The 12483-nt window shown below is 42.0% G+C and overlaps 1 protein-coding gene across 3 annotated transcripts in view; it reads right to left on the bottom strand.

Moving 5' to 3' along the window:
• The window catches only part of LOC124288794 (islet cell autoantigen 1-like), a 171103-nt gene that overhangs the window by 144631 nt on the left and 13989 nt on the right, over positions 1–12483 (bottom strand). For all 3 annotated transcript variants that reach the window (XM_046725323.1, XM_046725322.1, XM_046725325.1), the window contains exon 4: positions 1284–1356. In XM_046725323.1, the coding sequence (XP_046581279.1) occupies positions 1284–1356 (73 nt within the window). The remainder of the gene's footprint in view (positions 1–1283; positions 1357–12483) is intronic.

Here is a 12483-nt window from a genome sequence, read left to right as displayed (position 1 = left end):
TCCCGTGAATAAACAGTAGAAACACGACTAAATATCAATATATAATTGTTGAAGGATACTAGCTAAACCTCTATAGATGTCTATACGAGGTAACTAACTAAATATAATCAAAGGATATAGTGTGTCGGGAGACACAGGCGCTCTCACGTCCAGCTCACTGGGCGAAGAAGGAGAAAGTGAGGCACATGGGTGGAGGTGGCGCCCTCGTTCCCGCGCTAGTGGAAGGGAGGTAACTCGTGGTGAGTACTAATTAGTGATTTTACATTGAAGGGAGCTTCAATTAGGGAGATACAAGTGTTCCACTATGTTCGCAAGAAGAAGAAGACAAGCAAAAAGAGCATGAGTCAGGATAAGGAAAAATATAGTTTTCATATTTAGCAGCAGTAGAATTAGACATGTAGTAGCAATAATGTTTTCCTCGATATTTTCCTCGATAAACGTAGGTTTCTTCTATCATCTCAGAGTCTCTGGGATCTAAAAGCTTCTGGTTGACTGGAGTAGAAAGAGAACTCATTTGCTGTTTCAAATCCAAAATTTCATTGTCAAGGTTACCCATGAAAACAATCCATGTCACAATAACTTTTGCTACTGAGTCTAGTTTTTCTGCACAATTTTTTACTTTTCTAGGGTGTGCACTATACTCAAGAACTACCTTAATCTGCTGTATTTTTTTTGTGGCCCTGGAAAACTTGAAGTAAAATCCTGTGGATGTGTCTGAATTTTCAATGCATAAATCACTCCTTTAACAACTAAAACCTTATAACTGAGTTGGCTGCTGCTAACTCGGGTCCCTTCAGATGGGAGTAATGGCTTTTTGCCATGAAACAAGTGATGGTTGATGATGGACAAGTCATCACAAGTTTTCAATAATCATTAATAATAAGGCACCATCCTCTTTTAATACAGGCTCTTCTCCTTAAATGCCCTCTACTGACTTCACCTAATTATGACCTTGACTCATTTGTGTAAGTGAATGGTTAAAACACAAGGTAAAAAATACAAAAATACCAAATTTATGTGTTTCACTATTAACTAAGCCAATACAAAATTTTGGAACTTAGCAATCAGTGATTACCTCCCCTTGAGATGGACAGGATTCATACTTTTGGGCATAACTTTTAGTCTGTGAGAGAATATTCTGTGGTCATGTGACTTCCACATTTATTTTGTGTTATTTCAATAAATGAAAGCATGAAGACATTGAACATAAATGAGACCGAGCTGTAACATAGACTGAGCTCTCACAAGCTGTCAAGCTGTCAACCTCTGGTGTTAGGACTCACCACAGAGCCGATCTTGGTATCTCTCGATGACTCTCAGCAGATCCATGGAGGACTTCTGCACAGCCCTGAACACCTATAAAACAGAGATGGTGAAAGCTATTCAACAAAAGCTATACAATTTACCATGAACACAAAACTTACAATAACTTACATTAACATAATTGTGAAGAAGTGACCCAATACTGTTGTAACAGCCATGTAACAATTAGGCGTTTACCTGGATTCACTTGAATAACCCTCCATGATGGCGTGATGTGAGCAATTTCTGTGAAGCGTCATAGTAGAGGCCAAGGCCCTCGTTGGGAGGGTTGGCCGTAGGAGGTGGAGGAAGGCGTAGGCTAGAAGGATGGTGATCGCATCCAGTATGCCAGTGTGGTACAAGAGATCTCTGTAGATGAGGCAGTTAACAGAGGAATAAACAGTCTCTTGCATAACCTACGATGGTCCTTGGAAGTAGCTAAATAGACCCGTAATGTCCGGACAGGACATAGGGAGAGATCCTCAGTGTCGTCAGGGCCCAGAATAGTAGACAGCGGCGGAAAGGTGAATATTCTGTCCGGCTGTCCAGGCAACTGGTTTTGGGCGACAAACTCCAACCACAAACCTAGGAAAACTTTGGCATGTCTGGTCCTCTTGAAACGCAATCGGGACACGTCCACGGTGTGGAGCTCGGAGATGCGAGTAGCAGTCGCAAGAGCCAGGAGGAAGAAGAAAACGTGACATGCTCAAAATCCTTCTCCGCCAGAGGTTAGTAGTCCTCTGACGTGAGATGGGTAAGAACTACAAAAAGATCCCAGATTGGTGGCCGAAACTTCCGAGATTGATCAGCAACAAATAAGATCAGGGACAGGGACAGGGACAGTCGACACCTTCACACCCATAGCTGTAGAAATAACTGTGTTAAGCGCAGCTAAATACATGGCTAAAGTTGAGCCCTTCAACTTCTTGGAAGTACAAAGATGCTATAGATACTCTGCTACCATCTGTGGCGATGCTGTCCGAGGAGAAGTAAAACCCTTCACCTTACAAATTGCTTCAAAACTCTTCCACTTATCATCATAGAGTGACCGGGTGGAAGTTCGGTGCACTGTGGTAATCGCCATAGCAATATGCTTGGAATATTCCCTCGCAGTTCACAATTATGTAAATGCACCAAGTGTGTAGATGGAGCGTGAGCGGAGACCAATGCAGCTGATCCAAGTGAGGGTGGACCAGAAGATCGTCACAATCGGGAAGTGGTGGTCAGCCATGTCTTGCAGGTCTACGAACCAACTTCTGGCCGGCCAGTAAGGCGCAACGAAAACCAGTTGTCATCCACTGCGACGTGCGTAACTTGAGCAGTATACTTTGAAGTACACTGGTGGAAACACATACGCGTTCAAGTCGTCCCAGGGGATGGCTAATGCATCATGTTCCCAGGCCAGAGATCCGGGATCAGTGACACGAACTTCTGAAGCTGATTGTTGAAGTGAGTTGCAAATATATCCACTGTCAGGCTCGATATCGGAAGGCAAAGAGTCTGGAAGACCTGTGGATGTAGTTTCCACTCCATCAAAGATGGTCGAGCCGAGCGGGACAGAGAATCGGCAATGACGTTTTTTACCCCTGGAATGTGATTGGCCTTGACAGTGATGTTGAGCAAGTCCACCATGTGGAACCGCTATGTCCACTGAAGGAGCTAAGGAGGAAAAGTTAAGGTAAAGAAGACCGGTGACCCGAGGAACGTTCGTAAGGGAAACGAAGGTAGTAAAATCCATGCCTGCGGACCATTCACACATAGCTGCACTGACCTCTGAACTGAGGGTATAAGCTAATGTAGGAGACCGAGTAACCATAGTCAAAATCAAAGCGGTCTTGGGCGATTCTGTCTGACATTCTTGGTAAAAGGTTCCCATCAGCTGGCTGACGAAACTCGCCATAATCACTCTTACCGGGAGTGTCACCATTCATCATCACTGACAATTAAAGGCTGGTATAGTTATCCGCTTCATGGGAGCAAGACAAGTCAGTCAGGGCACTTCATAGTCACTCTAAAGTTATCAAAAGTCTCCAGGAAACAAACAGTAGTCCGGCATTGCAAATGCTACCCACAATGCAACGGGGATAATATCTGGACAACACGGTCTTCGATTAACCAGGCGAATCCCAACCCATAAAATCCGGGTTAAGAAACGCTAGCTACTACAAAGCAAATCAAATTAAACATTTGTGTGGCGCTACATATCCAGAGTCCTGCTCATGTGCGCTTAGTCGAATGCTCGTTTGAAGAGGATGGTTTGAGACAAGATCGGAAACTGTCGATTTTTTTCGATTTCTGATATTCACAGTGTACGTCCTTCAGGACTGTTGTTGTGTGCACATACATCTTTGTGCATGTTATGAGCCTGGCAGCTGTGTTTAGAACACACTGTAACTTGTCCATGTACTGCTGCTGTATCCCATGGAGTAGACTGTTGCAGTAGTCCAGACGTGATGTCACAAATGCATGGGTTAGGCATTTTACTGATGGTGTGTCCATGTACCTGCCATCTACTTCACAAAAAAAAAAACACTGCTGGTGCCACGTGAAGAAACTTGACACATCTGTCCAGCACTTGCTGATGATGTAAAAAGAAGGGTGATGAGGATGATGACACAGGCCACGAATACACCCAGTGATACACCATAACGCTGCTACGAGTAGTCTGTAGTAACAGGATTCAGTGAAGTGTCGTAAAATAATGCTGAATATCAAGCTGGTCTAGTAATGCACAACCGGGAGGTTGTAGAGCTGACATATACGTTCAAGGGTAGATTCGTAGGATCGAATCATGCACTGGATGGAAGCGTTGATACATAAGAGAGAGGCGCATTGGAGTAAAGCAGTGATCTGGATACCAGCATCACACTAGTAGATAACATGGGGTTGAATGAAAGCAGGAAGCGTAACCCCTAATGCCAAGCTGAGCACCGGTAGAGACTGTATAGTAGAATGAGGTATCAACACCAAGGAGGAAGAATTGTAGAAGGTAAACTCGCAGTAGAAAAAGTCACTGTAGGTAACGTAGTTTGCGAACTAGCCAACAAAGACATGTTGACAGTAGGCGTACACATCTTTGTAATAGGTGACCTGGTTTGGTGTGTGATCTAAGGCGCCGAGTCAGTCGGGACCGGTGCACTGGTCTAAAAGGCCAACCTAACAGAAGTTACGCACTGGTCCGAATCACCGTACTATTCGGTATTGGACTGTAGCGTTGTTTCAATCGAAAACAGCGCACTGGGTTGAAGCGTTGATCAAATCGAAAATGGCACACTAGGTTGAAGCGTTGATCCCAATCGAAAGTGGAACACTGGGCTAAAGCGTTGGACCAAATGAGAGCAGTGAACTGAAGCAAAACGAGCACTGGCCTCTTCTCCTCTTAGCGACGCACTGGTAGTGGTACAGGCTGAAGCGGTGCTCTGGCCTGTGACGAATCAAACATAAGCATATGGCTGATCTGGAGCATCGAAGTGAAAGCGATGCACTGGAGTGAACACTCGACTCATACATTATTGTTCACTGAGCATAACACCGAATGAAACGGTGCACTAGGCGGAAAAACACCGAACTAACAGGGAATGTCGAACTTGATATCAGCACTGGAGTTCGCCTTAGACAAGCTCGCACTACAATAAGTCACTGTAGGTAAGTTAATTGCCGATCCACAAATAGAGACACATTGCAAGGAGGTGTTAACAATGCCGCCTCAGGTGTTTGAGAAAATGTCACTAGAACTGCCAATCGGGACTGTGACGGTGAAGTATGAAGTACTACTACCTGAGTGGGAGAGTCATCCTGTCCCGATACTGGACTCGAAGTCTGAAGTCGGAATAACCAACGTAATTCTCGCTGAGGTAGGAATCCAATGCTATATCGAGAAACATCTTCCGGTGATGGTGATGAATTGCGAGCTGTTTTGTATGGACGATCTCGCTTGAATGTATATATGATGATGGACCCTAGGAAAGCATCCAACGATCCCTGAGCTTAACACACGTCCACACCAGTGGAAAGAGAATGACAGTAATGGGATGACACGTGATCATCTGAGCGATCTGCACGCTAATAGAGATGATTGACAGGACGAGCTATTGGAGTGGGGGCAAAGGTCAGGTGGTACAGAGTCCAGACGATTTGATTCAACTTAGCCCACAGCACATCTCCACACCTTGGTCGAAGAAGAAGAGAGAAATATGTAATTTTTTGAGTAAAATTGATATTTTATACTTATCCTGACTCATGCTCTTTTTGCTTGTCTCCTTCCTCTTGCGAACATAGTGGAACACTTGTATCTCCCTAATTGAAGTTCCCTTCAATGTAAAATCACTAATTAGTACACCACGAGTTACCTCCCTTCCACAAGCTCGGGAACGAGGGCGCCACCTCTACCCATGTGCCTCACTCTCTCCTCATATACTGAGCCCAACATTTGAATTTACAGGGAAATCCAAAGTGTTATTTGGGGAGGATGGGAGGGCTGACCTCATGAGTCAGGATAAGTATAAAATATCAATTTTACTCAAAAATTACATATTTTTCCTTATCCTGACTCATGCTCTTTTGCTTGTAGAATCCAACAGAGCCGGAGGTGGGAATATATAATACTTTGGATTTTAATAATTAGTGATTTGAACTGTGATGATTGTAATAACCCTATGGGAACTTCATAAAGGCATTGAACTGATGAATTCCTGCTGCCAGCTTATCAGCTGCCATATAGAGGTTATTACAATGTACTTATTATGATAAGTATATATAATATTAATACAATGCTTAAGACTAATAGACTTAAGCTTGTTAATATGCTAGTATAAACTCCTTAGAGTTTGTTAGCTAAAATACTTTAAGATATAAACATAGCACTAAGCTTAAAATATGATTAATTTTAAGCTAATTATATAACAACAAACCTCTTTAGGGTTTGTTAGTTAAAATATTTATATGATATAGACAGTGCTGAGCTTAAGATATGAATAAGCTTAGCTATATATATAACAGCAAACTTTGTAGAGTTTGTTAGCTAATACATTTTTACAATATGAGTATAGTATTGTGCTTAAGATATAATTATCTTAAAGGTCACATGCAACCAAAAAATCAAACATAATTAAAACACAATTATCACTTCTTCATGACATATAATATGCATTGCTGATTATGACAAAACAAATAAACAAAATTATAAGCGTATAATCGCAAATCAAAAGTGCAATATTTTGTACTTGGGTTTACCTCCCTCGAAACGAAGCAGCCGGGATACCGAACCCAGTCAGAGCGGGTGGGCGTGCACTCAAGTGTAACGGCTGGTTCATTAGCAGATGCAGCCTTCACGGGTCATTGTGTGTGTATATATAGAGATGTTGGGTTTTGTAAATACATGCTCATTTTGTGTGTACAACATTTTGCAATCAACAGACATCATAACATGTCATGTGTTCAAGTATCACACCTGCCTGTCTGTGTAATTTCATAATGTGACAGAGACCGAACTCGGGCCATAAATCAATGCGTTTTGTTTATGGTGTATAGCCTGATTGGTGTTAAGTTCAAATTGCATGTGGTCAGTGATCGCAGTTGTGTATTGAATATTGGCATTAGCAGACAGGCAGGCAGACACACTGGTGTCAATAAAACAAGACATTGAGTTTTGTCTGTGACAGCGACATATCTATATCACAGTTAGAAATTGTGTCAACGCTAAATAATGACATTGCTTTTAAGTATCGAACTGAGAAAGTGACTCGGTAAGAAGAACGTGTGGTGAAATAGACAAATGAAATTATATAAACAGTTTATTTACTGTCATAACATACAAAAAGCTCGCGCCTGTGAGATATCAACAAAACATTATGAAACTAGCTCACACAAAAGCCTTCACCGAGTATTCACCAGACAGCCAGCTTCCAAGTTGTGCGAACCTATTTCACTGCGCACGTGCTATGAGCGCAGCCAGCTGTTGAAACCCGTATTCCCCAGAAAAGTCTGGGGAAAATTAGTGAAACGTTTGAACTCCGATTTCGCGCGTTTTTTTTCATCGCGTTATTTTTCAATTTTATAAGTTGAATTTGCATTTTTGACGCTTTTTTTCGGTAAGTCCATACCGAAAGGTATCAGAATCTGCAAAGTTGTGTTTTACGTTGCATGTGACCTTTAAGCTACATATATAATAGCCAAACTTAGTAGAGTTTGTTAGCTAATATATTTTTACAATATGAGTATAATACTGTGCTTAAGATATAATTAACTTAAGCTACATATATAATAGCCAAACTTAGTAGAGTTTGTTAGCTAATATATTTTTACAATATGAGTATAGTACTGTGCTTAAGATATAATTAACTTAAGCTACATATATAATAGCCAAACTTAGTAAAGTTTGTTAGCTAATATATTTTTACAATATGAGTATAGTACTGTGCTTAAGATATAATTAACTTAAGCTACATATACAATAGCCAAAAACTCTGTAGAGCTTATTAGCTAATAGATTTATAATGTAACCATAGTACTAAGCTTAAGATATGATTAGACTTAAGCTAAATGTATATAGCAAAAACTCCTTAGAGTTTATTAACTAATATACTTTTATGTTATAAACATAGTACTGAGCTTAAGATATGATTAAACTTAAGCTATATATATATAATAGTAAAACTCTGTAGAGTTTGATAGCTAATACATTTTATTATGTTGATTTAGACCTAGTATTGAGCTTAAGATATGAAGTAAACCTTAAGCTAAATATATAATAGCAAAAAACCTTTTAGAGTTTTAATAGCTAATATACTTATATGGTCTCAACATAGTATTGAGCTTAAGATATGAAGAAACCTTAAGCTACATAAGCATAGCAAAACTCCGTGAGTTTGTTAGCTAATACATGATATAATGTAACCATAAAGCTTAAAATATGATGAAAACTTAAGCCCAATATATAATAGCAAAAACTCTTTTAGAGTTTTGATAGCTAATATACCTATATGCTATAAACATAGTACTGCGCTTTAAGATATGAATAAGCTTAAGTTACATATATAATAGCAAAAACTCCATAGAGTTTGTTAGCTAATACATGTTATAATGTAACCATATTGCTTAAGATATGATGACACTTAAGCCAAATAGCAAAAGCTCTTTAGAGTTTGTTAGCTAATATAGTTATATGATATAAACATAGTACTGAGCTTAAGATATGAATGAGCTTAAGCTACCTATATAATAGCAAAACTCCGTGAGAGTTTGTTAGCTAATGTATTTTACAATATGAGTATAGTACTATGCTTAAAATATACTTGACTTAAGCTACGTATATAATAGCCAAAAAAAAACTCTGTAGAGTTTGTTAGCTAATGCATTTATCATGTAACCACTGTGATGATAAAAACGAGCTTAAGCAAATTATATATAGCATGAAGCTATTTAGTACTGTTATAAGATAAGTAAAATCTGTAAGATTGACTTATCTTCTCCGAGGAACTGTCAACTGTTGTGCAAGGACCATGGGATCGAATTGGTGGATACCTGAGACGTCCTCGGTGGTGATATCTCTCAGATAATGGTTGGCAACCACCATATCGGATCTACAGTAATAAACCCTCCATTATTTCAAATAACATTTGTGTAGATGAAATTGTAGAAGTTAGCTCTAATATCAAGAGTATTAAAGCTCATGGAGGGTCGGATTAGGTCCATCTGTCTTGTATGCACGTTAGTATGACAGTTCTGATCCAAACAGAGATATAGTACGTTGAGACTACACTCTCGTGAAGTTGATGATAGAGGAAAAAATCTGTTGTATTTTTCCTTCCTGTTTGGTTTGGTGGAGATAAATTTACAGTGCTCTTGCTGGCCAGCGTGATAGCATCATCGTATCATGGAGTCCAAGTATGTCATCCAGGCATGTTCATAAACCTCACTTGTGAGGTGTTGTAGCACTATATTCATATCCCCAAGTTGGTACGTGAAACTTCCGTTTATTCTCCAAACAGAAACTTAGTAGGTTTACTAACCATCTAGTTGTGTTAGTAGCTTGATGATGAAATTCAGGTGTAGTCTGAAACGCTGTGGATTTCGATCCACTTGTATCACGTCATCTAGGTAAATCGCTATGCATGTCCTTTTGACGATGTATGTGCACAACCGAGTTTGTGTCCTCGATGAACTTTATGTAAAATCGCCTGACTGCTGTGCCCTTGTCTAAACTTGACAGGGGAGGTCTCTAACCTGAAGAAAGCAGCCTAATCATGAAGGTTCAGGTTAACTGGGCTGTAAGGAGGCTTGCTCGTTCATTGATATAAAGTTGTCACTTGCAACCTATGTCTTGAACTGTGAACTATGCTCGACCTCTGTGTAGGGTTGTTCATCGGGTCCAATCAGAATAAGGCATTTGATTCTGTAGAGTACCAGCTGTGATGTCACCGGTGTAGCAGGAAAAGGAACCTTGTATAATATAGTGCCGTCGTTGATATTAGAACAATCGCCGGTCTTCATCGTAACTTCCGAAGTTACCCGAGTGACCACGTGTTTCGAGGATTAATGGTAAACGCCAGCAGCTTCGCGCAAAAATACCTCGCTCTGTAATATTAATGCTGGGTAGGTTATTTTCCTGGCTGTCGTGAAAGTACTTCAGTTTTGAATATAATTCGACTTCTTTATATATAAAGGTACAATAACTTGTAAGTTGTCAGCTTGTAGACTGTATACATGAATGTATCGTCATAATTGTAGAATTAAAGCTGAATTTGTTGTACATATTTCTTCTCAGAAATGTTGACGATTATGAGTTATACTTCGCTGTAACAAGGCTGCTGTTCAATTTCGAAATTGAATTGTCTGCAGATATGCGTAATGGTCACGCATGTAGATAATCGTATCGTCGTCCGGGATTGCATATACTAGCAATTTATACGGAATAGTTGATTTCTGTGAAGATCTATGAAACGTCGTTGACAAATTAATACAGCGGCGTTCTGTGTTGTAAATAGCCTGTGCAATTGTCTTCGCCAGAGGCTTATAGATTCGGCATCTGGCATACAGTTGATAGACAACTTATGCGATGTCTTGAACGGACTGAGGAGTAGCTATATATGACGAGTGGCTAGTATATGGAGACCTTGGAGGAGACTTCCTCGGTGAACGCCGGAGACTTCACGAAGCTCTCGAAGTATCCCTTCTAGATCTACTGGTGAAGTAGACTTGGAGCCACTTAGCCTTCAGCGACCTTCGCGAAGGTATCGAGTCAAAGTCCGATTAGAATATATATATATATATAAGGCTTGCCCGAATGGCCTCTGTGTTTAACAGGATGTGGGGTCGGCGGCGGCTTCTCCTCCGGCGACGTCCCTTGTAGCTGGTGAGGCTCTAGCTCCTTCGCGGAGGCTGCCTGGGACTTGCTGGTTCTGCATAAGTAGGGCCGAGTGGATCATCTTATCATTTTCAGAAGTCGTGTTACTTAAATCTGGTGATAAGTGTCTCAATGATCGTTCTAGATCTATTTAGGCCAACGAACATACGCCTCGTCATGGATTCAACTGAACCAATTTACGATTGTAGTTCTTATTGTTGATATCGATGATCAACTTGTAGTTTTCATCGATGTCTTAGGCCTTGAAGAAGGGGTCCATGTTGTGCGTGGAAAACTTCTAGGCGCGTGAAAGTTCGGCAATTATGGTGTCTGAACTTTTGTGGCTTTATGGGATGCTATGTCTAGATTCTGTGCTACCGCAGCAATCGGTCGATCGGAGGTAGGGTGATAGCATCTGCATCGTCTTCCTTCATCAGGTATGTCTGCATCGTACTGCCACTCTAGGAAGGTGATGTAGACTTGTGTGCAGACTTGTGTGGTAACCTGTGAGGCGATCGATGTGGTGATGTACTGCGAGGAGATCGGAGACTATTGACAGCTTCGCTGAAGCTCTTGAGTAGTCCCTTGACTCTGTTAAATGGCGATCTATATTCGGGTGTCCTTCCCGAAAGTGCCTGCCTGCCTTCGCGAATGCCTTTCGAAACGCCTTCCGAGCACGCCAGCGAAGCTTCCTCTGCGTTCGGGTGCTGGGGAGCGGCGATTTGAGCTTCGCGAAGGCTTCCGTGAGGTCTGGTGGCTGAGTCTGCATCTAAGGATGAAGCCGAGGAATGTGATGATCTATCCGCCAGCGAAGGCCTTCGCGAAGGCTGTACATCTGGGTCCTTCGTCAAGGTGGTCTGCGACTTCCTTCGAAGGCTGCATCGTCTTGGCTGCTACGTTGACTGGAGGTGCCTCTAGAGTGTTGTCTAAGTTGGAGCCTTCGCGAAGGCTCGGTACTCTGGGCTGGCTGCTTCTCCAGTCTGTAGTGACCCTCCATCACGACCATGATTTGCCCTAGTAGCTCGTCTGGGATGGTCTGCGACGAAGTAGTCGGTGCCATCTCTGCGCTGTTAGTGGTGGGGCCCTCAGGTAAGTCGTCTGACATCAGTGTAGAGACATCAGGCTGCATGGCGATCTCTGCTGATGTCATTGTAGCTGTCACTGGTCGCTACTTGTCTCATACGTCGGGGATGATGATCGGCTGATCATCGTAGAGGCCAAGTTCAGCGGCTGGAACAATCTCGGTTGAGAAAGTCCTAGTAGACTTCGTTGAATTCCCCTCAGAGGTCGACGCTGCCCTGGGGGTGCGAAGTCTGCGTTGAGTGTTGGTAGCGACGGGACCCTCAGGAAGATCATCGAATGTTGATCTGCGCTGACATCACTGTTGCCGACATCAGTCATTCTTTGATGTACATCAGGAATGATGATCGGCTGATCATCATACAGGCCCAAATCTGCGATGAGAACAATCTCGGCTGAAAAGTTCTAGTAGACTTCGTTGAATACCCCTCAGTCGCGACGAAGGGATGTCTGGGGAAGCAGGGCGCTTCTTGGAGGCGGCGGACTACGTCCCACGCCTCTCCACCACTCTAGCGGAACACCAGACGGGAGGGGGTCGACCAACAGCAGTAGACTGGCGAGGGGTTCAGGTGTATCAGTCATGGCTAGACTCTGCATACGTGACCTATCTGCTGCACGTCTCAAACGCAAAGTAATTATTTATTAAAGGTAGAATTGGATAAATTAGTATCGCGAACTGCAACGTGAATCACATGAAACATGGCGCAGTACAGCTAGGGCATATTAAATGCGGATCAGCAGCAGAATAAAAAGCGTAA

This window comes from Haliotis rubra, unplaced genomic scaffold (genome assembly GCF_003918875.1).
Source record: "Haliotis rubra isolate DU_JTF1 unplaced genomic scaffold, ASM391887v1 Scf425, whole genome shotgun sequence".
NCBI lineage: Eukaryota > Metazoa > Mollusca > Gastropoda > Lepetellida > Haliotidae > Haliotis > Haliotis rubra.
The sequence above is the reverse complement of the archived record's forward strand: the minus strand, read 5'-3'. Positions and strand labels throughout refer to the sequence as shown.